The sequence below is a fragment of the Tympanuchus pallidicinctus genome, unplaced genomic scaffold (assembly GCF_026119805.1).
Source record: "Tympanuchus pallidicinctus isolate F22 unplaced genomic scaffold, pur_lepc_1.0 scaffold3, whole genome shotgun sequence".
Classification (NCBI taxonomy): domain Eukaryota; kingdom Metazoa; phylum Chordata; class Aves; order Galliformes; family Phasianidae; genus Tympanuchus; species Tympanuchus pallidicinctus.
Window position 1 is genome coordinate 16,277,204 of NW_026294747.1, and position 24,914 is coordinate 16,302,117.

The following is a 24,914-nucleotide window of genomic DNA, read 5'->3' on the forward strand; positions in this document are numbered from 1 at the left end:
AGGGAGGAAGTGACCTTGGACAAGCTGCCAAACTGTACCTGGTTCCTCTTAGGCCACCCCATGGCAGTTAGTGGCTTGGGGTTGCAGTGGAGCTGTGGCAGTGCACAGTGATAGGGGACATGTGGTTCCAGCATGTGTTTGGAGGCAAAGGGAAGATTCTGGGGGCTGCAGTGGGATCTTGTGGTGGTAGAGACTGCTTCCCCCATCCCGAATCACCTCATGTCTCCTGCACCCATTAGAGCCCCCCACCCATTAACTACACACACAGAGGGCACAGGCATGGGGCTGCACACCAAGGCTTTATTGGGGTGAAGGTTCTCTGCATCCCCTTGGCCGGTTCTGAGGTGAGCCTGAAGGTATTGCTCCTCTCTGCCACTCCTGTGCTGCCTCCATGGCTCCCAGCTCCCTGTGCCACCCTATGTCCCTCACATACCTGCACCCCCACCATCGCTCCTGACTCTCACCCCCAGCCCTTGGCCCCTTTGTCACCCCTAGGCCCCTGGTGCTCATCCCCACTGCCACCCATTCCTGGTGTTCCCACAGCTACCCCCTGGTCCTCACCCACCCCCATGCCAATCTCAGCAGCTTGGGGCTGTGTCCCCCCACTGTCCCCATTCCTGCTCCTCACCTTGGGGCTGGGGGCTTTGCATGCTGTGGCCTTATAGAAGCACGGGAACACGTTACACTCACACCCCATACACCTCCCCTGTTCCATCCAAGTGACAGTGTGGGTAAGGAGTAGGACTGGGGGGCTCTGGAGAGATCATGGGGCCAAATGCAGACAGGGACTGCGCCATGGCACCCAGAGCTAGAGGCCCAGGGAGAAGGTGCCTGAGTCAGTGGACTGCTTCTCCCGGCTCTGGTCCCCCAGGGCTCCTGGCACACAGCCCGTGGGGCTGGCAGGGGCTGGGGGTGCACTGGCTTCTGGCACCTGTGGGACAGGGGATGGACATAAGGTCACTCCCTGTCCCATAGCCGTGGCACCCAGGGTGCTCAGGGGCTCTGGGATTGCCCCTCCATAGGGTACCCAGCAGCCAACTGACCTCCTCAAACTTGCGGGCCTTGTAGTGCTCGGCGCCCTTCAGGAAGTTGAGCAGGATGATATCGCACAGCACCGTGCCCTAGGGGGCAACAGTAATGGGGAAAGGGCTGCGGGGCGCCCCCGACACCCCACAGACCTCCAGGAATTAGGCTGCCATCACCTTTTCCATCACCCTGCTTTGTGGCAGTGGGATTTCCCTCCATCCTCCTTCCCACCGCTTTTGGGCATCACCATGGCCCTCAGCCCTATGGCTGTGGGTTACCTGCTTGCCCCAGGGCTGAGGACTGCCTCAACTCACCACGCCGATGGAGGTGAAGGCAGCTACCGTGTTGATGAGGGTGGGCACAATGCCAAATTTCCCAGCCTGCGGGAAGGCAGAGGGCTGAGTCGGCACGGCCTCCACCTATGGCACCCATAGCTCCCTGGGATGCTGTGTCCATACGCACGTTGCCATACACCAACACGTCGAAGCGGATGCCGAAGGCCTTGGTGAGGGTGCGCAGCTCGGTGCCGTTGTGCCCACGATAGTACCGTGCGTGCCTGCGTGGGACACGGCCGCCTGGCACCCCATGCTCTGCAGCTGTCCCCACGGCAGGCAGCCACACGTGGCCCTACCTGAAGTTGTAGCCAGGAGAGCCGGGGCTGTGCTGGGTGACACTGTCCAAGCGAGTGAAGGAGTAGCGGGGCAGGCACAGCTCCCAGGCGCGGTCCAGGTCGCACACCCAGCCGATCTTGATGCCCAGCACCCCGCCCTGCCCAGCCGGCCGTGAGGGCAATGCATCCTGTGCCACGTGGCCCCGTGTCCCTCCATCCATGTCCCACATCCCCGTGTCCTTGCAGTACTATTTTCCCTTGTCCTACATCCCTGCATCCCCACAGCTCACATTGCCACATCCCCACATCGCAAGCCCCTATGTTCCCACACCCCATGTCCCCCATTCCCACATTCATGAACACCACATCCCAGGTGCCCTAAAACTCAAGTCACTACATCCCTTACCCTGTTGTCCTCACATCCCCTGTCCCCGTGTCCCGCATCCCCTTGTTCTCATGCCCCGCATCCCACATCCTCTGTGTCCCCAGCTCACGGTGGCAGCCAGCGAGGCGAAGTCCTGCCCGGCGAAGCGTGCCACGTCGCCCAGCCGCAGGATGGGGCACAGCGGCTGCTGCTCAGGATGGAAGCGGCAGCGCTGCAGCTCTCCTGCACTGACCTGGGGGGGCAGGTTGGCCCTGGGGGGGCACATGGCTGTGAGCCTCCAGCAGTGAGAACCCACCCTGTGTCCCCGCAGTGCCACTCACTTCTCGAAGCCAAACAGCGGGAAGCGGATGCTGTTCTTGATGAAGAGGGTGAAATTTTCAGCCTCCAGCATCACGGGGCTGTGGAGAAAGAGGTGGTGGTCCTGAACGGGGCAGGGGGCACAGTGTTTTTCCCCCCTCCTGCTGCTGCACACTCACACATCGACGGTGTCCACCTCGGGTGGGCACCAGCCCCGGATCTCACAGGTTCGCAGGGTCACATTGTAGGGGACGCAGCGTCCCGTCAGCACCCCTGTGGCAATAATGCGGGTGGGCTCAAACTCCATGGTTTTTGGGATCTCCATCCCCCTCCAAAACTCACCACTGCCTGTGGTGCGGCCCTTCCCCTGACAGTCACGGTTGGATGCACACCGGTATGCGGCTTCACTCTGCGGAGAGGGGGGGTCAGTGGGTCAGAGGACACCGGTGCCCCCCATGCCACCCCCTGTGTCCCCATACCTCCGGGCAGATGCCCTGCTCCTGATTCTCCGTCAGGATCTGCTTGGTGACCACCACGAACACCGAAGTGCCCTGCGGTGACGGGGACACTATGTCACCACCACACCCCCACTCCCAACCCCGTGCCACTTGGGGATTATTGGGTTTATTTGAGATGAGGCTAGGAGGGCTCGGGGGGGTTTCCCACTGTCTCCTGCCTGTGGGGGGGTGACGTAGTCAGCTGTGTCCAGGACGCGGTTGCCATACTTCCCGATGCCCTTCACTTTGGTCACCACCGAGGACTCGATGACAGTGTCCCGCACCTGGTAGGCCTTCTCATGCAGGAACACCCAGCTGGTGGGTGGAGGGGTCAGCTGTGGGGACAGCCGGCTGGCTCCCTGCCACCTGCAGCCAGTCCTCCTGCCACCAGTCCTCTGACAGCCACTTGTCACCCGTCTGTGTCACCCCCTGGGGTTTAGCATGCTCCTCAGCACCCATCCCCACCTCTCCTCTCCGTCATTCATGCCAACAGCCACCCTCCCATCGCCTGCCCCTTGTGTCAGCCTGATGTCCCCATCACAGACATGCTGCCAGCCACTTGCTGTCACCTGTCCCCCTCTGCCTGTAGCTGTCATCACTTCTCACAGCCCGGTTCCCACCCCCACTCCAGCGGGCAGCTGCCATTCCCATGACACCCTCCTGACCCCACATCATGCACCCACCCAGTGTCTCCTCTTGGTGTCACCCTCCCGGTCCCCAGCTTGTCACCATAGCATCAGGGATGCTATGTAGACTGGGAGCATGTTCTGCCGAGGGGTGGGGAACACCAGCAGAAGAGTGGGGTCCCGTTGGGGGGGTCTCTCACCCGATGAAGTAGGAGAGGATGAGGAGCTGCACGACCCGGTTGACGACGCCCACCACCCAGCTCTTCACCACCACCGACTTGGTGGTCTCGTAGGAGAAGAAATCGGCCAGGCAGCGGGGCTGGGGGCGCCGGGGGGGCATGGGCAGCCGGACGGGGGCACGAGCAGGGGCTCTGCAAGGATACGGGCAAGGATAGAGGCAGTGGGAAGGGATAGAGGCAGGGAGCAGGTCAGGGATACAGGCAGCGGGCAGGGATGCGGGCAGATAGAGGCAGGGATGCGGGGATGTGGGCAGGGATGCGGGCGGGGTGGTGCAGAGGCAGAGGGGTGGGCACAGGACGGAGGGAGGGGGAGGGGGTGCAGGGGGAGATGGAGGGAGGGGGCATGGCTGGAAGGAGGAGGGAGGGGAGGGAAGACGTGGATGGGGGGAGGGGTACGAGAGGCGACCTCGAGGAGGGCCCTCGGGCGGCGATCCTGCATGGGGTAGCCCCTCTCTGGGGCGCCCTGGGGAATGCTTTGGGCCCTCGGCACTTGGGGTGCTTCCATTTTGGGAGCGGGCCGCGCTGGGGGCGCAGTATGCGTGACTCTCGATTTTAGGGGTGCCTCACACTCGGGGTGCTCCCATTCTGGGCGTCCTCTGTGCTTGCGGACCCCGTGTTTGCCACCTCACAGTGTTTGGAGGTGCCCCATACCGGTGTGCTCTTTTTGAGGGTTCCCCTTGACGAGGGGTGTCCCATTTTGGGATGCGCCCCACTTCGGAGTGCTTTTTTTGGGGCGTACCCCACGTCGGGGCGCCATGTGCTGGGCAGAGCCGCCCTAACCCCCCGCCGCGGTGACGTCATGGGGATCACCCAGCGTCGGCCAATGGGGAGCAGCCCCCCCACTTCCCGGCTGGAGGCCTCCCGCCTCTCTGTGGTGCCAGGTGAGAGAGACCGCCGCTTCGGGGAGCGGCCGCTCTAGCCTGCCCGCTTTCCACTCCGCTGCCTCTATGCCGAGGAAAGCGCCGCTCGCCTTTAGCCTCAGTCCTCCACGGCGCTCCATCGCGAGGCTCGTGCCGACGCGGCCGGGTCCTCCCTCCCCCCGCGATGGCTCCCAGAGAGGCCGGGCGGCGGCGCTTCTCTATGGCGGAAGTGGGGGCGGGTTCCGGCGGCGGCGCGAGAGGCGGTTGGGGGGGGGGAGGCGGCTTCGCGCGAGGTTCGTGTTGCGCAGGCGGGAAAAGCGGTGGCGGTGCGGGGGGGGGGGGGGGGCGGGAGCGAATTTGGGGGGCTGGAGAGGGGACAGAGAAAGGGGGGTTTTGGGGGGGTGATTTCGGGGGGGGTGATGTGGGGGTTGGGGGTAGCTGGTGGGAGCGTGGGGGTGACGGATGGGGGCGTGGGGCCTAGGGAGAGGGGTGGTGGAGACTGTGGGGGGCTGCCAGGGCCTCGTTGTACCCCTTCCCACCGGGACGTGGCAGCCCGGGAAGCGGCGACCCCGGGGAGCCCCGGGAGAGGCTTGATGGGGGGACGTGTTCTTGTGGGATCACGTTCCTCAGGGGGGGTTCACCTCCCCGTGCTCACTCTCGTTCCCCCTCCTCCCTACCCCCCAGCACCTCGCTGCTCGGTGGCAGCAGGGCATGCCGGCCTCGGTGGGGAGCTGAACTCCGGCCTCCTCCTGCCTGCCTGCGAGCCCGGCCCCCTTCGTCATGGCTGACACACTGGAGTTCAACGAGATCTACCAGGAGGTGAAGGGATCCATGGTGAGCAGCACCAGGGGCAGCTCAGTGCTGGGGGCAGCTATCTGGGGTGCTGCCCGATGCCAGAAGTGCTCACCCCCATCTCATGGGCTGGAGGCACATGGTGCTGTGCGGCTCTGAGGCCTGGTCTCAGCTGTACGCCCAGGGGTGCTGCAGTATGCCCCCCCATCCCTGCAGCTCTTCCACTGCCTCGTCCTGGCAGAGCATGTTTTGCTGAGCTCAACTGGAAATGGGAGCTGAGGCGCCTTGTTTCCAGAGCTGAAGCATTTTGGAGCATCAACAGGGGCTTTTAGTAGCAGCCTGTTGCGGAGCTAGCGAGGTTGTGGTTGGGAACGTGTCCAGGGGAAGGAATGCCAGCTGCAAGCGTTCACTCTTTTATGCAGTAGCTACTGCTGGGCAGCTGGGTGCTGTAAATCAGCCTGTTCCGGTGCTTGGGGGTGGGCAGTGTCATGCTGCAGTGATGTTGAGGATTTCTGGGTCACCCTGTGGCATTTGGGAGATTGTTCCTAAATGCCTGATGGAGCTCTGGTACCGAGGCTGCTGGCAACCTGGCTGCCCGAATCCCAGCGGAGGGTGATAAGGAGTGCATGGAGAACAGAAACTGTTGGGTGGTTGGGGAGTTCACTTCGTGTCCCCTGGGAGAGCTTAGCAGCTGTCTGTGCTGTGTGGAAGTTCCCCACCTTGGGCTGCTCCCCTCCATGTGCGTGGGGTGAGCTGCCTGTACCTCACACCTACCTCCCACCAGAATGATGGCCGGCTGCGGCTGAGCCGCCAGGGCGTCATCTTCAAGAACAGCAAGACGGGGAAGGTGGACAACATCCAGGCCTCAGAGTTGGCAGAGGGTGTGTGGCGGCGTGTGGCACTCGGTCACGGCCTCAAGCTTCTCACCAAGAACGGCCATGTCTACAAATACGATGGTTTCCGGGAATCGGTGAGTCCGTGCCATCTCTGACTGTTGCCTGAGCCATGCTGACCATCCTTTTTTCAGCTAGCTTGTGCTACAGTCTCTGCTTGTCCTGTATCAGGCCACGCTGCCTGCAGGATCTGCCAGATCTCACAAAGCTGATCTCCTTGCCTTTAACAGCAGCTGTTGTCTGTTTTTCTCATCATGTACTGCGGGCACTGTCCCAGTTACGGGCTCTGGGCCGTGCTGATGTGTACATGGCAGTTTCTGATGAGCATTCTCTGTTTCTCTGTTCCTTCCCACCTCGTCGCAGGAGTTTGATAAGCTCTCAGATTTCTTCAAGGCACACTATCGTCTGGAGCTGGCCGAGAAGGACCTGTGTGTGAAGGGTTGGAACTGGGGCACAGTGAGGTTCGGAGGTGAGTTGTGGTAAGATAGGAACAGGCCAGTGGTGCTGCTGCTTGGGCAAGGGAATCTGTGCTGCGTGTAGGCCAAGGTGGTGGGGCTGGGTGGGAATCTGATGGCTGGGTCAGTGTCGTTATCCCACCAGCACCCAGCTGTTGACAGCTTTAGATGCTCCTCTGGGAAACTGCCCCGTTTTTAGTGCTGATACAACATGGATGTTGGTCATCCTAGGAAAGCAGGAGATACTTGCGGGCAGCACAGCATGTTCAGCGGGTAGGCAGAAAATGTTCAACATAAAAGAGAAGTCTGCATGGGAGGTGTGAGCATCTAATAGAGCCTTCCAGATTCCTCAGGGAGCCAGAAGAGCTGGTGGATGTTCCTCCCTGGTCTGAGAGAGGAGGAAGAGCAGAATAAACAGCCTTTTTGTTTTTGATCAATGTAATTCTCTGGAACTATAGCTGAGAGGAGAAAGCCTAGAGATTTGTGTGGAGAACATGGGAAGGGAGGGAGAAGGGAGGCATTTCTGGGTTTTGAGAGAAGAGCGATGATGCTGCTGGAGCATGGATCTAGGATGGAACTCACCGTGGGTCTGCGCAGCAGGGTGGACCTTAGGTTCTTATCCCTTCCACCTGCTGTAGGGCAGCTTCTCTCCTTTGACATCGGGGAGCAGCCGGTGTTTGAGATCCCCCTCAGCAATGTCTCCCAGTGCACGACGGGCAAGAACGAAGTGACGCTGGAGTTCCACCAGAATGACGACGCTGAGGTCTCACTCATGGAGGTTCGCTTCTACGTGCCCCCTACCCAGGAGGATGGTGTTGACCCTGTGGAGGTGAGTGAGGCACAGTGAGGCACACTAGTTGGGTGCCCTCACCGAGTGCCTGACCACAACTCCCTCTCCTTGTAGGCCTTTGCTCAGAATGTCCTCTCCAAGGCGGATGTGATCCAGGCAACTGGTGATGCCATCTGCATCTTCCGGGAGCTGCAGTGTTTGACGCCTCGTGGGCGATACGACATCCGCATCTACCCCACCTTCCTGCACCTCCATGGCAAAACCTTTGACTACAAAATCCCCTATACTACCGTGCTGCGCCTCTTCCTGCTCCCACACAAGGACCAACGGCAGATGTTCTTTGTGGTGAGGAGGGGTGGAGTTGTCCTCCCTTTCTCAGGAAATTGTTTCGAAGGATTTTGGGTCCTCACCTCCTCTTCTGTTTTCAGATTAGCCTGGATCCACCGATAAAGCAGGGCCAGACCCGCTACCACTTCCTTATCCTGCTTTTCTCCAAGGATGAAGACATCTCACTGACCCTCAACATGAATGAGTGAGTTCTTCTCGCCAGCCAACTTCCTTGACTCCTTCCCTGGACCTGGGTGTTGCGGGGAGAACTAGTGCATGTATTGAATCTCTTTGGTCCTTGTTCTTGTCGTTATCCTCTATTTCTGCCACACAGGGAAGAGGTGGAGAAACGCTTCGAGGGGCGGCTCACTAAGAACATGTCAGGCTCCCTCTATGAGATGGTCAGCCGAGTTATGAAGGCACTGGTGAACCGCAAGATCACTGTGCCTGGCAACTTCCAGGGGTGAGGCATTGTTGTTGCTTCTGGCTGGGTGAGGAAGTGTGGGACCTTCCTACACTAAGGGTGTGCGTGGAGGTATGGGGAGAGGTAAAGTGAGCCTTGTTGTCCCTAGGACAGGAGATTCTTCTTGTTTTTGTGGTCTCAGGCCAGCTGCTTGAGATCCCCTCTTGACTCAGATAGCAGGACCAACATCTCTTTTTCTATAGTCAGGGTGAGGGGGTTTTGCAAGAATTTTACCCCATGCAAGCAGGAGCAGTTGGTGGACTTATCGAAGCTGCTGTCTCACTGGGGATGTGCAGAGGGAGGGGTGTTTGCTCCCCACTGGTGTAACATAGCAGTGTTTGCCCTCACAGACACTCTGGAGCCCAGTGCATCACCTGCTCCTACAAGGCCAGCTCAGGACTTCTCTACCCACTGGAGCGTGGTTTCATCTATGTTCACAAGCCGCCAGTGCACATCCGCTTTGATGAGATCTCCTTCGTCAACTTTGCCCGTGGGACCACCACCACCCGCTCCTTCGACTTTGAGATCGAGACCAAGCAGGGCACACAGTACACCTTCAGCAGTATAGAGAGGTGGGCACAGAGTGAGCTCTTACTGTAACATTGGGCTGTTCTCTGTCCTGCGATGCAGCTCCATTGCCCCTGTGTCCTCTGTGTTGGTCACACACGGTGGATCTTTACTGATGTAACAAGGTGATCGTTCTGCTCGCTGTGTTGAGACTGCACAGTGGGTGCCAGCGAGCTGGATCCCACCTGTCCCTGACCACCCCATCTCTCCTGCAGGGAGGAGTACGGGAAGCTCTTTGATTTTGTCAATGCCAAGAAGCTGAACATCAAGAACCGAGGCCTCAAGGAGGTATCTGCTGCACAGGGCTGGTTCTCTGCGCCCTGCTGGAATTACTGGCCTGCAGGCTGGGGTGGGGAGATGACTGGGACCTTTTTTCTTCTCTCCAAAATTTTGCTGCTTTTTTTCCTTTTATTTTTTTTTCACCTTTCTTTTCTTTCCTTACCCTTGTAGAGGAAAAAGGTCCGTGCGATACCCCTTCCTCTTTCTCTTCTTCCTCCTCCTGGTGCAGGTTTCCTCTGCATGGCTGTGTTGGTCTCTGACTAAACCCAGTAATTGCAGCATGATTTGCAAGAGGGGCCCCCACCTAACTCAAGTAACATCTTTGGGGAACCTTTCCTGCCCCTCTCTCTGCATCCCTGATGAGGAGACAGGGAGACAGATGGGACACTGTGTGTTTCCCAGGCTGGCCATGCATGCATGTAGTTTCTAGAGAATGGACTGTATGCAGATGTGGGGAGCATGGAGAGCAGCTCTTACTCTGTCCCTCCTGCAGGGTATGAAGCAGAGCTACGATGAATATGCTGACTCTGATGAGGACCAGCACGACGCCTACCTGGAGAGGATGAAGGAGGAGGGCAAGATCCGGGAGGAGAACGCCAATGATAGCAGCGATGGGTCTGGAGAGGAGACAGGTTCGTGCTGGGGCTGCATCTGAGCCCCCACTGCCTGAGGGGCTGCCTGGTATGCTCAGGCTACTTCCTTGGGTTGAATCCTGCTGCGTTCCTTGGTTGTCCATCTTCACCTCACACTCTGTCCTTGCAGATGAGTCATTCAACCCCGGGGAAGAGGATGATGATGTGGCTGAAGAGTGAGTAGGGGCTGGGACCGGACTCTTAACTATGGGCAGCTTTTGGAAGATGCCATATGTGGGCACTGCGTGGGGTGGGATGAGGCTGTGAGAATGCTGGGGAGTACATCTGATGCAGACAGTATCGTTGTGAATGGCCTTGTAAGCGGGTGCACTTCTGGTCTGTCTCTCGAGTTCTCTTGATGAGAACTGCAGTCTGAACAAGTGCTCAGGGGCATCATGTGTGCTGATGGGAGTCAGGTTCAGCACAAGAGGAGGGGTGGATCTTGGTGCAGTTCAGCAGTGAGGCGTTGCAAATGCCTAAAGTTTACGGGAACTCAAAACGATCAGCCATGTTCGTGGAAGGAGAGTCCCCTGAGGGCTGTTAAGCGCGAACAGAGCGGATTCAGCTCAGGAAGTCTCCGAACTGCAGGTTGCTGGAGGATGGGAGAGTTCAGGGGCAAGTCCTGCTATGTGCTTGTCACTGCCACAACTCCCTCACCTCCTGCTTCATCTTGCTGGAGTAGAGATCTTGAGCTTTCCCTGAAACCAGGTCACTTCACACAGGTTTGACAGCAATGCCTCGGCCAGCTCCTCCAGTGGGGACGGTGACAGTGACCGAGGTGAGAAGAAGCCAGCCAAGAAGGCCAAGATAGTCAAAGACCGCAAGCCCCGCAAGAAGCAGGTGGAGGTGAGAAGTTGCTGCTGGTAGAGTTGTGGAGATCAGGGCTCACTGCCCTTGGAATATGGATTGCTTTTCCCTTGTTTGGAGCAACACCACAGGAGATCCAGGTCGCAGCACATCAGCTGAGCTGCTTCCCATTAGCCTTCTGCTGTGGTCTGATCCGATCCTACCACTTCACAGTGCTTTGCCCAGTTTGGGTTGTCCAAGCCTGGCTCTTCTGCTTCCTGCAGGCTTTTCTTCATCCTGCAAATGAGTCTAGATTGAAACTCTTCCAAAGGATATAGTGGTGTCTGAGCCTGGCAGTACCTTCTGATTGTTGGAGGACTTGCCCCCCACAGGTCCTCCACGTCCTCTCCGCCTACTCTATGGGTGCTTTCACTTTTTTGTGTGTGTGAGCTGACAACCCATCTCCCTGATTAAGTAGCTGAATAATTACTGATGGGATGCAGGAGGCATCATCTTGGGGTAACCCTAAGTCTTCAGTGTGTGGGGTATTTCAAGTCTTGGTTCTTTCCGTTCCCTGCTTTCTAGAGCAAGAAAGGCAAAGACCCCAATGCTCCCAAGAGACCCATGTCGGCTTACATGCTTTGGCTGAATGCCAACCGAGAGAAGATCAAGTCAGACCATCCTGGTATCAGCATCACAGACCTGTCCAAGAAGGCTGGGGAGCTCTGGAAAGCCATGTCTAAGGAGAAGAAAGAGGTGGGTTGCTAAGCCAGATTTAGTAAGGGAAGGTGGATGTCAGGAGGCCTGGCATGCTCTTGCTTGGATCTTGCTGCTCCATTAACAGATCAGGAAAGGAGGTTGGCAGTGGGGAGCTGTCACCTCTGAGCTGGTGAGCTGTTGTGTGAGCGTGGTCTCCAGGTGGTCAGGGACATGGGTGGAGATAGTGTTGGACTCAGGTGGTGCAGAGGCTCTTGCTGGCGGATGGTGCGGGAACAAAGCACCACTAACCTGCTTTTGCTGCAGGAATGGGATCGCAAGGCAGAAGATGCCAAGAGGGATTATGAGAAGGCCATGAAAGAGTACAGCGTGGGCAACAAGTCAGAGAGCTCCAAGATGTGAGTGTGCTAAGCGGACAAGGGGACGTGGCATGGCTTCACTGGAATCTGTCTGTCCTTAGCTGTTGTGGTGGCTGGGCCTCTCCAGGGCTGGGGGGTTGTGAGATGGGACCAGTGCACTGTCAGCAAGGTAATGCTTCTGTCTCTTCCACCCTCCCAACACATGCATAGGGAGAGGTCTAAAAAGAAGAAGAAGAAGCAGGAGAAACAGATGAAAGGGAAAATGGAGAAGAAGGGTGCTGCCTCCAAGTCTTCGTCCTCCACCAAGTCCTCTGCCAAGAATATGAGCGAGAGCTTCAAGAGCAAGGAATTTGTCTCCAGCGATGAGAGCTCCTCTGCAGAGAGCAAGAAGGAGGTAGTAGGGCTGTTTGGTGGTGGGCTTCACTCATTTACCTCATCCCTACAGGCATGTGCTCCTCTTGATAGTATGCACATCCAGTCTTGTAGTGGAGGACTGAGTTTAGTCTTTGCTATAGGTACAGGAGTAGGTGGAGATGAGCTGCTCTGCTTCTACTGTCCTGACTTCCTGTTTCTTCCCACAGGACTCAGACGATGAGAGAGGCGCCAGCCCGGCCCAAAGCTCAGAGGATTCTGCGTCTGGCTCGGATTAGTGCTGTCCCCGCTGGCTCCAGGCTGGTTCCCAGATCAGCGTGAGGACTGGGTGGGCCGGCCCGCAGGAGGGGGCCTGGCTCTTGGGCTCTGGCTGGCTCCGAACCTGCTTGGCTGCCCTTCCTCCTACCCCTGCTGCCAGGTGAGGGGAGGCACTGGAGTGGGGCAGGAGGGTGCCCAGACTCACTGCCTGAGCCCTTCCCCTCAATGCCTGGCTACAGAGCGAGGCCCTGTGGAGGGGAGGCCCAGGAGGAGCCTCAGTCCCACCTCTGCCCTGTTTCTCATCAATTTATTTTTTTTAAATACTCGGGTTTGTTTTGGTCTCTTTTTTTCTTTTTGTATTTTGGGTCCGTTCACATGGCAACTCGGATTGAATAAAAAACACCCGCGGCGGGAGTGAGTGTGGGTGCGGAGGCAGGGGGTGGACTGGGCTCCCCTTCCCCCGAGGCACACGGGGTGCTGGGATGCCTTCCTCCCAGCATTGCCTTTCTCCCGGCATCGCCTCGGCCTCCTTGAACCACAGCCAGGGGCTGAGCTCACTCGCAGCCCATCCATTAGCAGCCTGAGCCCCTCCTGCGGGCTCCCTAATCCTGTTACAGCTCCATCAGCCTCCTAATGGAGGCCCGGCGGTCGATCCTGATGCCGTGCGGATGTTCTCTGCTCCCTGGAGTGTTGCACCGTGGCTGGGGGTGTCAGGTGGGGGGGGGGGGGCAGGCGGCCCCAATCCCCATTCCATCAGCGTTCCCGCTTGACCCCGGCACGGCGGCCTGGCTGCGAGTCAATCGCCGCAGGGGAAGGGGAGAGGGGCGAGGGGCGAGGGGCGAGGCCTGGCTGCTCGCTCCAGAGCGTAGGGCCACACGTAGGTCAGCGCGGGTTTGTGGGGCCGCCGCATCCCGGGGGCGCCACAGGCCGGGGGTCCCCTCTAGCAACCTCACAGTGGCGCACGTGGGGCCCGAGCGGCCCGCAGCTCGATGGTAGGTGGAGGTGCCACGCGGCGCCGCTCTAGTTCGCCGCTCTCGCTGGTCGGCGGAGGCGGTGGCTCGGCCACGTGGGGTGGGCGCGGCCCGTGGGGGGCGCGGTCGATGGGGAGGGGGGCGAGGCCAGCGCTCATGAATATGCAGCGGCAGCGGCGGCGGGTGAGCGCGGGTAGGGCGCGGGGTCACGGCGGGAGCGCTCCGCGGGGTACGGTACCGGAGCCGGGGGGGAGGGGCGCCGGGCGCGTGGGTGGGGTTTTCCGAGCACGCGGGTAGCGGTGGGGCTCGGGGTCCTTGAGGCGGCCGAGGCCGTCCTGCTCGCCGGGGCCGAAGCTTGGGCTGCGGAGTGCACAACGGCCGCCTCGGCCTCCCTGCGGCCCCTCCTCGTAAATCGAGCGGGGGGCTCCGTTGCCATGGCAGCGCGCCTAGGCCCGCCCGGCCACTCGAGCGGGGGCTGCGTTACCGTGGCAACGCGCGCAGGCCCCGGAGGATGGAAGGGGGGAGGGGGCACCCCTCTCTCCCTTCCCCCTTCCAGCCCCGTTCCACTCCCCCCCCCCCAACCCCCCCCCGCTTCCCTTCGCCTCGTCACCGAGCGGGGCCTCGTCAGCATCCCGGGGCTGCCAAGGGGTTGGGAAACAGCCTCGGCGGGGGGAGGAGGGGCGGGGGTGGGGGGGGATGGCTTCCAGATGTGCCCCCTCCGGTGCTGTTTGGCCGGGGCGGGGAGTCCAGAGGGAGAGGGGGCCGAATGGGGGGGGTGGGGGGGAAACGAAAGGGGGACCCCGCGCCGCGAGTGGGAAGGGAGGGAGCGGGGAGGAGGCGAGGGGAAGGCAGGGCAGGGCCGCGAGGAGGAGGAGGAGGAGGCACGAGCGAGTTTTTCCTGTCCCCGCAGCGCCAGTGAGTCACGGGAGCCGTGCGGCCACGCCAAACCGGGCCTGGGGATCGCGGCCCGCGCCCCTCCAGCCCCCCGTCCCGGCCATGAGGCGGCTGCGGGGCAGGTGAGGGGGGAGATGACCCTGTAGGGCCCGACGGGGCTGGGGATTGGGGCGTGGGAGCGGGCTGCTGCTGGCAGACTGGGACGGTGAGGGCTGACGTGGTGTGTTGAGGACTTCCGTGAGGCAACGGGCAGCTGGTGGTGGGGGCCGGCTCAGGTGTTGGACGCGGGGTCGGTGAGGGTCTGGCACGGCCTTTTGGGAGGCTCGCTGCATGCGGAAGCCAGCCTGGGTAAATGGGGCTGGGATACACGTGTCTACTGAGGTGTGCAAGGGACCTGCACGGTGTGTGCTGTGGCCGGGTGCTGCCGGCGGGCTGGGGCAGTGTACAAAGGGTGGTGCGGCCAAACGGAGGCTTGGCGGTGAGATAGTGGGTTGGCACGGTGTGTAATGCTGGTATGAGTGAGTGGGAAGCCAGCACCACGATGCAGCATGCTGCATTTACGGCAGAGACTGGGGGCGTGAGGGTGAATGGGGCGGCGGGTCCCAGAGGACAGGGTGGACTAATGTTTTTCAGTGACAGTTCTCCCCTCTCTCTTCCGCAGGGGCTGAGTGCACGCTGAGTCTGCTGAGCATTAGCTCCAGCTTCACCATGGCCTCCCAGCCCCAGTCCCTGCACCCTCCGTTGCCCTGTGCCTCTGGGGGGGCCGGACTGGTGGCTGGAAGCCCTGAGAAAGGTGAGAACTCCCCAGACCTGTTCACGTGTGTTTTTACCCCAAAGTGAAACATCTCCAGGGGCTGTTGCGTTTCTCCAACTCTCCATGTTTCTCCTCATCTCTCTCCCACAGGCAGTCCTCGCCCCAAGCCTCCTGTCCGGCCCAAGCCCCGTGTGCTGCCCAAGCCGGCCGTGCCTGCCAAACCCTGCCTGCCTCACCCTCCACCAGCACCGCGACACTCTCGTCCCGAGCTGCCCTCAGCAGAGAAGATAAACCGCCTGGCAGGACCCCAGCCATACAGTGGGGGCGGCTCTGGGGTGGCCCTCAGACGCCCTTCTTTCACCATCAAGTCACCTGAGACCCCTAACGGGAAGGGCCTCCCATGCCCACCAGTTTCGAGTCCTGAAGACTCGTGCTCAGCTGCCAGTGATGAGGTGCCCCTGGCCCCATCGACACCGTCCCGCAAAGGTCCGGCTCCCTTTAAGGTGACGCCAGTGCCTGTGGCAACCAAGATGGAGCGATTTCCAGGCACCACCGTGGAGGAGATTCTGGCCAAAATGGACAGCAAGGAGGGTCCGGGAAGCCCTGACCGGGCCCGCCTCTCTCCCTTTTGCCCCGATTCTTCCTCTCGCTTTGGCTCCAAGACCTTCACTGCCTTCCGGAGACGCCCTAGTGGGGAGGCAGATGGAGACTCCCCTGGTGAAGCCCGCCAACTGCTCCAGCAGGCTGAGGGAGAGCTGGGGACAGGGGGTGACAGATACCCGATGGTAGAGACGAGGTGAGGAGCAGAGGATCGATCCCAAGGATGGGGACTCATGGGGAAGGCATTATTGGGCAGTTCTAGGGATGGAAATTAATGGAGCTGGAGGGGACCTGAGGTCTGGTCACCAGCACAAGGCTGCTGTTCCTCCTAACCAACAGTGCCTTGAGCTGCCTTCGTGGGAAGGCTTGGTCACCCGCGACAGCTCTGGTGGTTTATTAAAACCACAAGAATGGGCTGGCCCAGCTGAGGAACTGCCTCCATGCTTGCAGCCGTCTGGGGCTGGAACCTTGCCAGACAGCACTCCACTGCCCAAGCACGGAATAACAGGGGGTTACTGCCCCTGGGAAATGTTCCCCCTTTTCCCCACTCTGTCTATTTTATTTTTACTAGTCTGCTCCAGAGCAGAGAGGCCTCAGATCTGTGGGACTCCCGGCTGCAGGATGGGCTGGTTGAAAGCCAGCACTTGGCTGTGCTCCCTAAAGCTGGGCACCTCTGGGAGCGGGGCAGGGGCTATTTTAAACCAGAGTGTGAGAAACTTGCACTCCAAAGGATGAAAAACTTTCCAGAAAAGGGGTTGTAGCTGATTTGCCTTTGCAATCCTAACCTACCTGATAATTCAGGGCCTGTTTCGAGGGCCCCTTACAGAGAGTTAAGGGCTGATTGTGGTCCTCGTCCAAATCCTTCTGCGGCCAGAGCCGGATGGTCTGGGGTTGGGATGTGCATGCTTGTGGGAGGAAGAACGGGGCGCACACCATGTTTACCCCCTGCCTGTTTTTCTCTGGCAGCAGCTCCTCCCCAGCCGGCCCGAGCTGTGCCGGGGACCCCTGTGGACTCCGGAGGCCACCATCTCCCCCTGACGTGAGTTCTCGCCGCACCCTCCTGCGTCGCGGCCGCTCCACTCCTGGGCTCTCTCCTTCGGGGCTCTCCTGTCTCCTCCGGGGCTCCCTCTCTGCGGGGTGCGTGTCTCTCCTTTCTCCTTCGGGTGCCAACTGCTCTGGGGAAGGCGGGTGACTCCACTGCAGCCCCATCTCCCTCATTGGGTGCCCAGGTGCTGGGCTGGGCTCTTGGAACAAGAAGCTGAGTTTCAGTTCTGGTGCCGAGGTGGGGACGGGGAGAAGCCGTGAGTCACCAGCTGAGATTTGGTGACGGGCAGGTATGTGGTAGGCGGGCCCATTCCACTTCCCTGCCATGCCCCCTCCCCATGCTCTGGAGTGATGACAGAGACACTAAAGGTGGCAGGACTGCTGTGGAGAATTAACCCTTAACAGCTCTAGTCAGGGTTTGGCCCACCCTTGTCAGGGTGATGCTGGTATGTCTTGAGGGTGCCCAGGCCCATGCAGAGAAGATTATTAGGGTGGTGGTATTTTTATTTCTTCTAGATTCAGTTCTTCCTCTCCATATCTGTCTCTGCACGTTGATGGTTGGCGGGCACCAACAGGGCTGCTGATGCAGAGGAGCAGGGCTCTGGGCACTGCTTGGCCCTGCCCCGAAGGGCATGCATCTGGAATGGGAACTTCTGGGAGCTGCCAAGGCTGCGTCACACAGGAAGCAGCTCTGGTGCTGGCAGGATGTGCCCTCTTGTCACAGGGCTTAGGGGAGATGGGGCTAAGGACTATGATTGTCACCGTACGTTGGAGCTGTGCTGGCAGAGAGGGGCTGAGAACTGTGGCTGGGTGATGCCTGGGAGGTTCCCCTTGAGTGACGTGACTCTCCTCCCTGTTCTTTTTCCAGCTCTCCTCTCTCCAGCTTGGACCTCCTGGCTCCCCAAGATCTCCTGCTTGCCCACCTCCAGGAGCTCCTTTCCAGCCTGCTGAGCCTTCTGCCTCAGCCCCTGGTTCCCCTGATGCCCCCCCAGAGCTGCTGGCCCCTGGATCCCCGACCATGGCCCCTGAATCCCCTGAATCTCCAGCTCAGCCTCCGACTGAGGAGCTCTTGGCCACCTCCATCCAGGCTCCAGGTGCTCCCTCATCTGTGGTTGAGCCTTGGCTTGGTGCCTCCCGCTCCCCAGGCTCCCCACACACCCCCAGCGAGGGATCCCCCACTCCTGCCAGCCCCTCCACATTGGGCACACCCCAGCTACCCCCTAGAGCCACCTGCCCCCCTGGCTCTCCCGAGTCTGCCACCGAGCCTGAGCCCTCACCTCCCCCGAGCCCACCCCCTGAGCTCCCTGCTAGAGCTTCTCGCCCTCCAGGCTCCCCTGGGGGTCCCGATGACTCCCCTGTGTCCTCTCGGACTCCTGAAGGTCCTGATTTCAGCCTTTCTCCCTCAAGCAGAGACTCAGGGCTGCGACGCTCATCAGAGGGGGTGCTGCGGCCCCCTCCCAGTGAAGGGCAGGACATGGGGTTGCTGGGGGGTTCACTGGGTGCCCTGCCCCAGCCTGGAGACCTGCCAGCAGAGCACTTGCTGAGCGGCGAGTCCAGTTGGAGCCTTTCCCAGTCCTTTGAGTGGACGTTCCCCACACGGGGGGTGAGGGGGCTGCCATCCCCACCCAGGTCCCCCATCCAGGAGGCAGCTGACTCGGGGCTGTCTGAAGAGGATGAGTCAGACAGGGAGGGTGCAGCCACTGGATCCCATGAGGACAGCGGGAACACAGATGGGCCTGGCCCTGCAATGACCGTCAGCTGGGGAGCAGAGGGGGCTCCATGCCCGGGGGGCCCTGTGGCTCAACAAGAGGCTGAGAGCTCGGAAGAGGAGGAGGGAGAAGAGGCAGAGCTGAACAGCACCGAGCTCCACATAGTGGAGCCTAGCTTGGACCCAGCTGAGCCTGAGCCCCCTGTCAAGGCTGCCCCATCAGATCCAGCCCCCACCGAAGCTGACGCCTCCTGGGAGCCAGCGGGCGACTCTCCTGCAAGCCTGCAGGGCCTCAGTGGGCCGGGCCAGGATGAAGGCTCCTCAAAGGGCCCTGATGCCCACACCGACCCACGTTGGCTGACCGAGCTGCTGGCATCACCTAGGGCCCGCACATCAGGACGTGACCCTCTGAAGGCCGAGGAGCAGGAGGTGAGGGAGCGTGAGGCTCCGTGGCACCAAGGGTTAACGGCACCTTGCGTGCAGCGGTGCGGTTGCGCGCCTTTCGGTGCAGCAGAGCTGTCTGACGAGTTGGGTGGGGGCTGAGCAGGAGCGTGCGGTGCCTACGGGGAGAACTGGGGTGGGGCGGGGAGCTGTGTGCGCACTGGAGAACCATGGCTGGTGAGTCGGGGACCACGGCCATCCTCCGGAGGCTGCTGGCCAACCTGGAGCTGCGGGATGAGCTGGAGAGGGCTCAAAGTGCTGCGGGGTCGGAAGGACCCTGGCCAGGCACAGTGGCTGTGAGTACAGGCAGCTCACGAGGCTGGGGGGTGAGCAGTGGGACCTGACTTCCCTTTGGAGAGGATTATCCTTGGATATTCCCCAATCCTTTTCAGACTATCCTCTGCGGTGTTTCTCTAACCCTTTCTCCTCTTTGACTCTCTTTCTCCAGGGCTTGCTTGGCTGGTCACGGAAGGACCTGTGCAGTGAATTTGGCATTGGGAGATCTCAGCAGGCCGGTGCTTTTGACTGGAGCCATAAGGCTGTGGCCAGACAGGGGGACTGGCCTGGTGAGATGGAGCAGGATCAAAAGTATAGGACCAACTCAAGCAGGAACAACAGCTGCAGTATCAGTGATATGAACCAGCAGGATAGAGCCTTTGGTGCTGCTGAAAGGGACTGGAGCAGCAACTACAAAGGGACAGAGCTGATGGGGGATACGAGGCTTGGCAGCAGTGACTGGCCCAAATCTCATGGTCCGGGGGAAAGCTGCCTGCAGGATCAAGACTTCAGCAAACCCACATGGGGCACTGGGTATGGCTTGGACAGTGCAGGCAACAGAGAGGAGGTCAGCTCCGGGAAGGCTGAATGGAGCAGTCCCTACAGCGTGGGACATGGCCAGCAGCAGGACAAGGAGCTGAGCTCCAGGCAGCCCGGCTGGGCTGGCAAGTACGGCTCTGGGGACCTGGAGACTCACAGTGGGGATGCTGCACCTGTGTGGTCTAGTGAATATGGCACTGGTGATGCAGGCATCAAGGATAGGGAGGTCACCTCGGACTGGACCAGTAAATACAGTAGCAGGGATGCTGAGACCAAGGACAAGGATTTTACTCTAGGCTGGGCTGGCAGATCCAGCACAGGGGAAACTGAGACCCCGGACAAAGAGTTTTGCTCCAGCAGGTCGGCTTGGGATGGCAAATACAGTACCAGAGACATGGAGAGCCAGGACAGGGAGTTCAGCCCCAGCAGACCAGCCTGGTCTGGTGAATACAGCACCCAAGACATGGAGAGCCAAGACAGAGAATTCAGCCCCAGCAGATTGGCTGAGGCCAGCGAATACAGCAGCAGGGACATGGAGATCCAGGACAGGGAGTTTAGCCCCAGCAGGCCAGCCTGTGCTGAAGAGCACAGCACCAGTGATGTGGAGAGCCAGGACAGAGAGTTCACCAGCAGCAGACCCACCTGGCACAGTGAGTACACCAGCAGGGACATGGAGAGCCAGGACAGAGAGTTCAGCCCCAACAGACCAGCTGAAGCCAGTGAGAACAGCGCCAGGGATGTGGAGACCAAAGACAGGGAGCTCAAATCCAAAAAACCGGCCTGGGATGACGAATACATCACCAAGAACATGGAGAGCCAGGACAGGGAGTTTGGCCCCAGCAGGTCAGTCTGGGCCAGCGATTACGACTCTATGAACACCAGAAAGGGAGAATTTAGTTCTAGCAGGCTGAGCTGGGCTGGGGAATGCAGCATTGGCCAAACCGAACTGGCTAATGCTTTTGGCGTCAGAAAAGAAGACTTGCCTGGCTTGTGTGCCCCCAGTTGCCCAGGCCAGGAGTCCAGCTGGGGGAGCACTGACCAGCAGGAGAGCGGCACCAGGGACTGGGCTGAAGAGCTGCGCCTTGGAGGAGCTGAACACCAAAATCAGTTTGGTATCATTGGGACAGAGCGAGGGGCCGATCTCTCCAGCACTGCAGTGTCAGCAGACAGCCCGATGTCCTGGGCAAACAAAATGAGGTCTGAGGTCCTGCAGGAGCCCCGGCAGCCCCTGGCAGACTGGCACAGCGATCTCTCCTTCAGCACCTCAGGTTTTTCTGATAAAGTTGATGAGGGTGAGCCAGGCCAAATGGCCTGGGATGAGGGCCTGGCACCTGTGAGCAGTTCTGCCCAGCCCCAGCAAGCCAAGGTGGAGGAACCAGGCTGGAGCCAGGACCTGGAGGAAGCTGGCTGGAGCGAGAAGCTGCGTGAGGCTGAGGCCAGGCACCAAGAGTGGGCCAGTGCCTTTGGGGCCCGCTGTGCTGCCAGGAGCCAGGACTTCAGTGCTGGGGAGCCGAGCCTGGGAGGTGATGGCGGTTCAGCAGATGGGTAAGGAGGGTATGGCTGGTGGGGATAGAGTCTGGGAGGTGCTGGTGTTCCCTTGGCCTCCTGAGAAATTGGCAGAATGAGCCCCATGCCTTTATCTTACTGAGATCTGGGGAACCCCACGCTCTAATTTCAGCCATACTTGAGCTGGGGATTTCCAAAACGATAAATTCCCACAAGCTGCCATAATGTAAGGATGCCAGGAGGAAAAAGGCAAAACTCCTGCTGGCCTGAAGAAGGCCCCAGCCTGGTTAACATGTTGTGGGTGATTCCCTGCCAGTCTTAAGGGGAATTTCCCAGAATTGCCACCCCCTTGGTGTGGATCTCACTTGGCCTTTCGCAGTGGAGAGGGAGAGTCCCAGACACCTGAGTTCTGTCTCTGACTCACCCACATTCACAGGAACAGTGTTTGGCCTTCCCTGTGCCTTAGTTTCCCCTGAGGGCTGTCAGAGGGAAATTAGGAGAGATTTGGGGCTGGACAAACTTTGTCCTCTTGTCTTCCCCACCAGAAGCCCTGAAAACATCCATCTCTCAGACTCCAGCCCACCACTGAGTGATGATGCTGTGGCTGAGCCTGCAGCTGCTCAGTCCCCCTGGGGCGAATCAGCTGACCCACTGCTGAGAACAGACCCCATGGAGCAGCAGGACCTGCCTGAGCTGGCTGCTGCCCCTCTGCCACCAGAGGCTGCTGGTGAGACTCCAGAAACAGAGACCGAAGAGACCCCTTCGGACCACCCAGATGGGAAGAGACCGGTGAGCTGGGAGGAAAAGAGGCTCTCTGCGAGTGTCTCGCAGCCCGAGGGACTTCTGGACCTCTCTGGTCAGGATTTCACCTTTCTCGAGGTGAGTGGGGAGGATGGAGCTTCTGACTTCCTCCTGCTGTACTGAGGGAGCCCAATGGTCAGGGGAATGCAGAGGCTGCAGATGCAAGGCCACCCTGTTCTACAGGAAGGTAGCCACCATGAGAGATCCATAGAAAACAGTGGAATGGATGAGTGGGTGGATGGACTGGGGACCCTGAAACTCCCCTTTGCTGGGCACTGAGCTGTCCCCTGGGCTTTGCAGGACACAGAGGTTCTGGACAGTACCATGTACCGCAGCAAGGCCAACCTGGGCCGCAAACGAAGGCACCGGGCACCTGTTCTCCGCCCCGGGGCCACTTCAGAGGGGGACAGCTGGATCTTCCAGGATTCCACAGGTGAGAGCCTGCAGGACAGTGACAACAGGATAGTGGGGTGGGGTGGGGTTCTCTTAGAGATGTCTCATAGTGATGCTGTCCCCCACAGAGCCTCGTCCAGCCCGTGCAGCAGCATCCTCCGATGAGGAGGCAGCAGAAGAACCCAAGAGCCGGCGGGTGCGAGCGTCCCCGTCGGGGAAGGGTGTCAAGGTGCCACTCTTCCCTGGCCTTACCACGTCTGCCCTCAAGGTAGGGCCTACTGGAACCCCAGGCAAGCAGATGGAAGGGACGTGATTTCTAAAGGGTGGGGAGGAACAGGCAGGTTGAAGGACAGTCCAAGGCAGGCAGCATGGAGAGGGAGGGAGAGGGTGCAGTGGAAGGATTTGAGGATGGTTGGGGGTGAGAGCACTGTGTGCCCATCTGACTTCACCTCCCAGGCCAAGCTGAGGGGCCGAAACCGCTCTGCTGAGGAAGGGGCATCGCCAGTGGACAGCAAGGCAACCCCCACAAAGGATCCCCATGTGCAGCGCTCCAAGTCCTGCAAGATCCCTGGCCTGAGTGGGAAACCCCTGGCGCTGCCCCCTAAGCCTGAGAAGTCTTCAGGGTGAGTGCTGGGCTCAAGGAACAGTTGTGATGATGCTGGGTGGATATGCCAGGTTGGGTGTTGGTGTAGGACTACGGACATGCTGGGGACACTGGGGTGCTTGTGGGTTGTGAAGGAGTGGGCAGAATTGAAGTCTCAGAGGCACTGTGAACAGCGATGCAATGTTGGTGGGATGGTTGGAAGTACTGGGGGCTGTGCTCAAGTTCTGCAGCTGCTGGCTCCGAGGAACCATGTGCTGCAGGCTGGTATTTCTGGTGCTGGCAGTTAGCCGGAGGCTGGGCTGGACCTTGAGACTGGAGCTGGGAGCTGGAAGTGAGGCTTACTGGGACCAGCATTCCCAAGCCCTGTTGCCTGGGAGAGCCGGGCTGCTCCACCCTAAACAGTGCTTGGGCCGAAGCCCTTAAAGCCACAGCTAACTCAGCTGCAGCTCAGTTCCCTTCGCACTCTCCTTGCCTTTCTTGGGCTGCATGGTCCCTCTGGGGAATGCAGCCCTCTCCAGGAGGATCATCTTGGCTTGATCTGGATCTGAGCCCCCAGAGCATTGGGAGAAGCCCTTGGGGCAGTGGGTGTATTTCTGGGGGCTTTGGCACTGTGGTGTCAGCGCCTGTTTGGATCTGTGCAGGTCAGACGCCTCCCCACCCCACTGGCTGCAAGCGCTGAAGCTGAAAAAGAAGAAATAGTGAGCTGATCTCATGGGGTGAGTGCCAGCAGTTATGCTGCAGCTGGGATGAGGGCTCAAGGGGATGTTCCTCCAGCTCTGGATCACCCCTAGAGCTGACGCCTTCCTCCCTGGCCCTCACCATACCTTCTCCTTCCCCATGTCTCTTTCAGGCTCGCTCTCCTGTCCACATGTCTAGGAGGCTGATGGCTGGCATCCCCAGGATCAGGCTCCCTCTTCCCTCTAGCAGGACACACACACACATCTATGCACTTTGTATGATGCTCGCAGGGTTCCCACCCCACTCTTGTCCCTCCCCACTCCCATTTCCCCAGAGTTCCTCTTCCTCGTCGTCCTCCCTCTTCCTCATGTCCCCTGGGGGCTGGAGGTGGTCACAAAGGCCGCTCCCTTCCCTGACCTCCCCCTGCTCTCCTATCACCCTCCAGACAAAGAGCAGCAGGTCATTATTTTGGTGCCACTTGACAGGACAATAAAACTTTGTTGGTTGGTTTGGTGGGGTCTTGGTTCTTCTGTAAGATCCTTGGTTCTAAGCCCCCCTCCCCTCCCCCCCAAAAGGAGGTGTACCCATGGAACATTGGGGGAACCTGGTGTAAGGACTGCCACCAGGAGGAGCTCTCTGCTCTCTGTCCGCAGCTGGAATATAGGTAGGTTGCAATTGTGCTTGTGGGATGCATGGTGCCACCCTCGCTTTGTTCACTGTCCCCATGTCCCTGCTGCTTGCCTGGATAACAGAAATGCAGTGGGAGTGCAAAAGCATTCCTGCACACGGGGACTGTGCACAGGGCCAAGGTAGATGTGCTCATGCAAAGCAGTTGCAGCACCCACCCTGCTGGTGATGTGCACGCACTCCTCCCTGGCTCCTGTGCTCGCCCTTTCTCCAAACTGTGCCCCAAGGCCCTTCTGCCTCTTCCATGTCTGCCTCCCTGCTGTGGGAGCTGCTGCTGGGTGTTGTGGCCACTCGGAGGAGGAGTGGGGACAGCTCCTGGCCCCAAACCTTCCTGGCAAGCTGAGCAACCCCAGGCGAGCCTGTGCCAGACTCCACCCAACCTGGGAGCTGAGCTGGCTGATTCCACGTTCTGCCATAGGGCTGAGCTTTCTTCCTGACACAATCTGGGCAGCATCACCCACCAAATGCTGGCTGCCCCTGCGGTCCTTCCCCAAGATCTCTTCAATACCTGGCTGTGCCCCAAGCCCTTTCCCGGCCCTGTGATGGGAACTCCAAGCTGTTTATTCTGAGCCGAACCAAGCGGAAAGAGGGGGAGACAGATGGAAAGATGGAACCAAGGAGTTGTTTCTTCCCTGGTAGGATATGAGTAACTCCAGCTGACTAGAGAGGAAGTCACCAAATCCCACGTTGAGGTGTTTAAGCTCTGCCCTTGTGGCGCAGGGATTTTGGGCACCGTGAGAGTGCGTCCTTTCGGCCATGCATTCACAGGGTTTTGGAACAAGCAAGG

General features: G+C 59.8%; 3 protein-coding genes across 11 annotated transcripts; 2 read left to right on the top strand and 1 right to left on the bottom strand.

Moving 5' to 3' along the window:
• Window positions 1-521: 521 nt before the first annotated feature.
• Window positions 522-4,797, bottom strand: P2RX3 (purinergic receptor P2X 3). 2 transcript variants are annotated; one of them, XM_052694899.1, is made up of 12 exons: window positions 3,642-4,797; window positions 2,995-3,130; window positions 2,798-2,869; window positions 2,661-2,727; window positions 2,498-2,591; window positions 2,342-2,419; window positions 2,131-2,272; window positions 1,658-1,794; window positions 1,489-1,582; window positions 1,341-1,406; window positions 1,044-1,121; window positions 522-931 (listed from the first exon to the last, which is right to left on the bottom strand). In XM_052694899.1, the coding sequence occupies exons 1-12, from the start codon at window positions 3,779-3,781 to the stop codon at window positions 809-811; spliced, it is 1,227 nt and encodes a 408-aa protein (XP_052550859.1). In that variant the 5' UTR covers window positions 3,782-4,797; the 3' UTR covers window positions 522-808. The 2 variants fall into 2 exon arrangements, with proteins under 2 accessions (XP_052550859.1, XP_052550858.1); XM_052694898.1 differs by having other exon boundaries at window positions 522-1,121; window positions 2,498-2,727.
• Window positions 4,545-12,555, top strand: SSRP1 (structure specific recognition protein 1). 4 transcript variants are annotated; one of them, XM_052694896.1, is made up of 17 exons: window positions 4,545-4,561; window positions 5,225-5,374; window positions 6,117-6,302; window positions 6,589-6,694; window positions 7,319-7,509; window positions 7,585-7,815; window positions 7,899-8,002; window positions 8,132-8,260; window positions 8,611-8,832; window positions 9,043-9,115; window positions 9,600-9,738; window positions 9,869-9,914; window positions 10,461-10,584; window positions 11,110-11,280; window positions 11,548-11,639; window positions 11,811-11,994; window positions 12,182-12,555. In XM_052694896.1, exons 2-17 carry the CDS (start codon window positions 5,321-5,323, stop codon window positions 12,248-12,250), a joined length of 2,121 nt encoding a protein of 706 aa, XP_052550856.1. In that variant the 5' UTR covers window positions 4,545-4,561; window positions 5,225-5,320; the 3' UTR covers window positions 12,251-12,555. The 4 variants fall into 4 exon arrangements, with proteins under 4 accessions (XP_052550856.1, XP_052550854.1, XP_052550855.1 ...); XM_052694894.1 differs by lacking the exon at window positions 4,545-4,561 and adding an exon at window positions 4,788-4,833; XM_052694895.1 differs by lacking the exon at window positions 4,545-4,561 and adding an exon at window positions 4,850-4,866.
• An 804-nt stretch (window positions 12,556-13,359) lies between these two features.
• On the top strand, window positions 13,360-23,949 carry TNKS1BP1 (tankyrase 1 binding protein 1). Of its 5 annotated transcripts, none has more exons than XM_052694593.1 (13): window positions 13,360-13,430; window positions 14,112-14,217; window positions 14,757-14,888; window positions 15,000-15,645; window positions 16,416-16,488; window positions 17,362-18,630; window positions 19,091-21,003; window positions 21,510-21,843; window positions 22,066-22,198; window positions 22,287-22,426; window positions 22,615-22,781; window positions 23,404-23,478; window positions 23,613-23,949. In XM_052694593.1, the coding sequence occupies exons 3-12, from the start codon at window positions 14,804-14,806 to the stop codon at window positions 23,459-23,461; spliced, it is 4,818 nt and encodes a 1,605-aa protein (XP_052550553.1). In that variant the 5' UTR covers window positions 13,360-13,430; window positions 14,112-14,217; window positions 14,757-14,803; the 3' UTR covers window positions 23,462-23,478; window positions 23,613-23,949. The 5 variants fall into 5 exon arrangements, with proteins under 5 accessions (XP_052550553.1, XP_052550554.1, XP_052550552.1 ...); XM_052694594.1 differs by having other exon boundaries at window positions 13,363-13,384; XM_052694592.1 differs by having other exon boundaries at window positions 13,379-13,394.
• Window positions 23,950-24,914: the final 965 nt, after the last annotated feature.

Coding starts and splice junctions, on each gene's coding strand:
- P2RX3 (XM_052694898.1), bottom strand. CDS start 3,781: ATGCCCCCCCGGCGCCCCCAGCCCCGCTGCCTGGCCGATTTCTTCTCC. Junction 2,420..2,497: donor GAGGTGGACACCGTCGATGT/GTGAGTGTGCAG, acceptor CTTTCTCCACAG/CCCCGTGATGCTGGAGGCTG. Junction 1,583..1,657: donor TCTCCTGGCTACAACTTCAG/GTAGGGCCACGT, acceptor TGTCCCACGCAG/GCACGCACGGTACTATCGTG.
- SSRP1 (XM_052694896.1), top strand. CDS start 5,321: ATGGCTGACACACTGGAGTTCAACGAGATCTACCAGGAGGTGAAGGGA. Junction 6,695..7,318: donor GGGCACAGTGAGGTTCGGAG/GTGAGTTGTGGT, acceptor CACCTGCTGTAG/GGCAGCTTCTCTCCTTTGAC. Junction 9,739..9,868: donor TGGGTCTGGAGAGGAGACAG/GTTCGTGCTGGG, acceptor CTGTCCTTGCAG/ATGAGTCATTCAACCCCGGG.
- TNKS1BP1 (XM_052694593.1), top strand. CDS start 14,804: ATGGCCTCCCAGCCCCAGTCCCTGCACCCTCCGTTGCCCTGTGCCTCT. Junction 16,489..17,361: donor GGCCACCATCTCCCCCTGAC/GTGAGTTCTCGC, acceptor TTCTTTTTCCAG/CTCTCCTCTCTCCAGCTTGG. Junction 21,844..22,065: donor AGGATTTCACCTTTCTCGAG/GTGAGTGGGGAG, acceptor TGGGCTTTGCAG/GACACAGAGGTTCTGGACAG.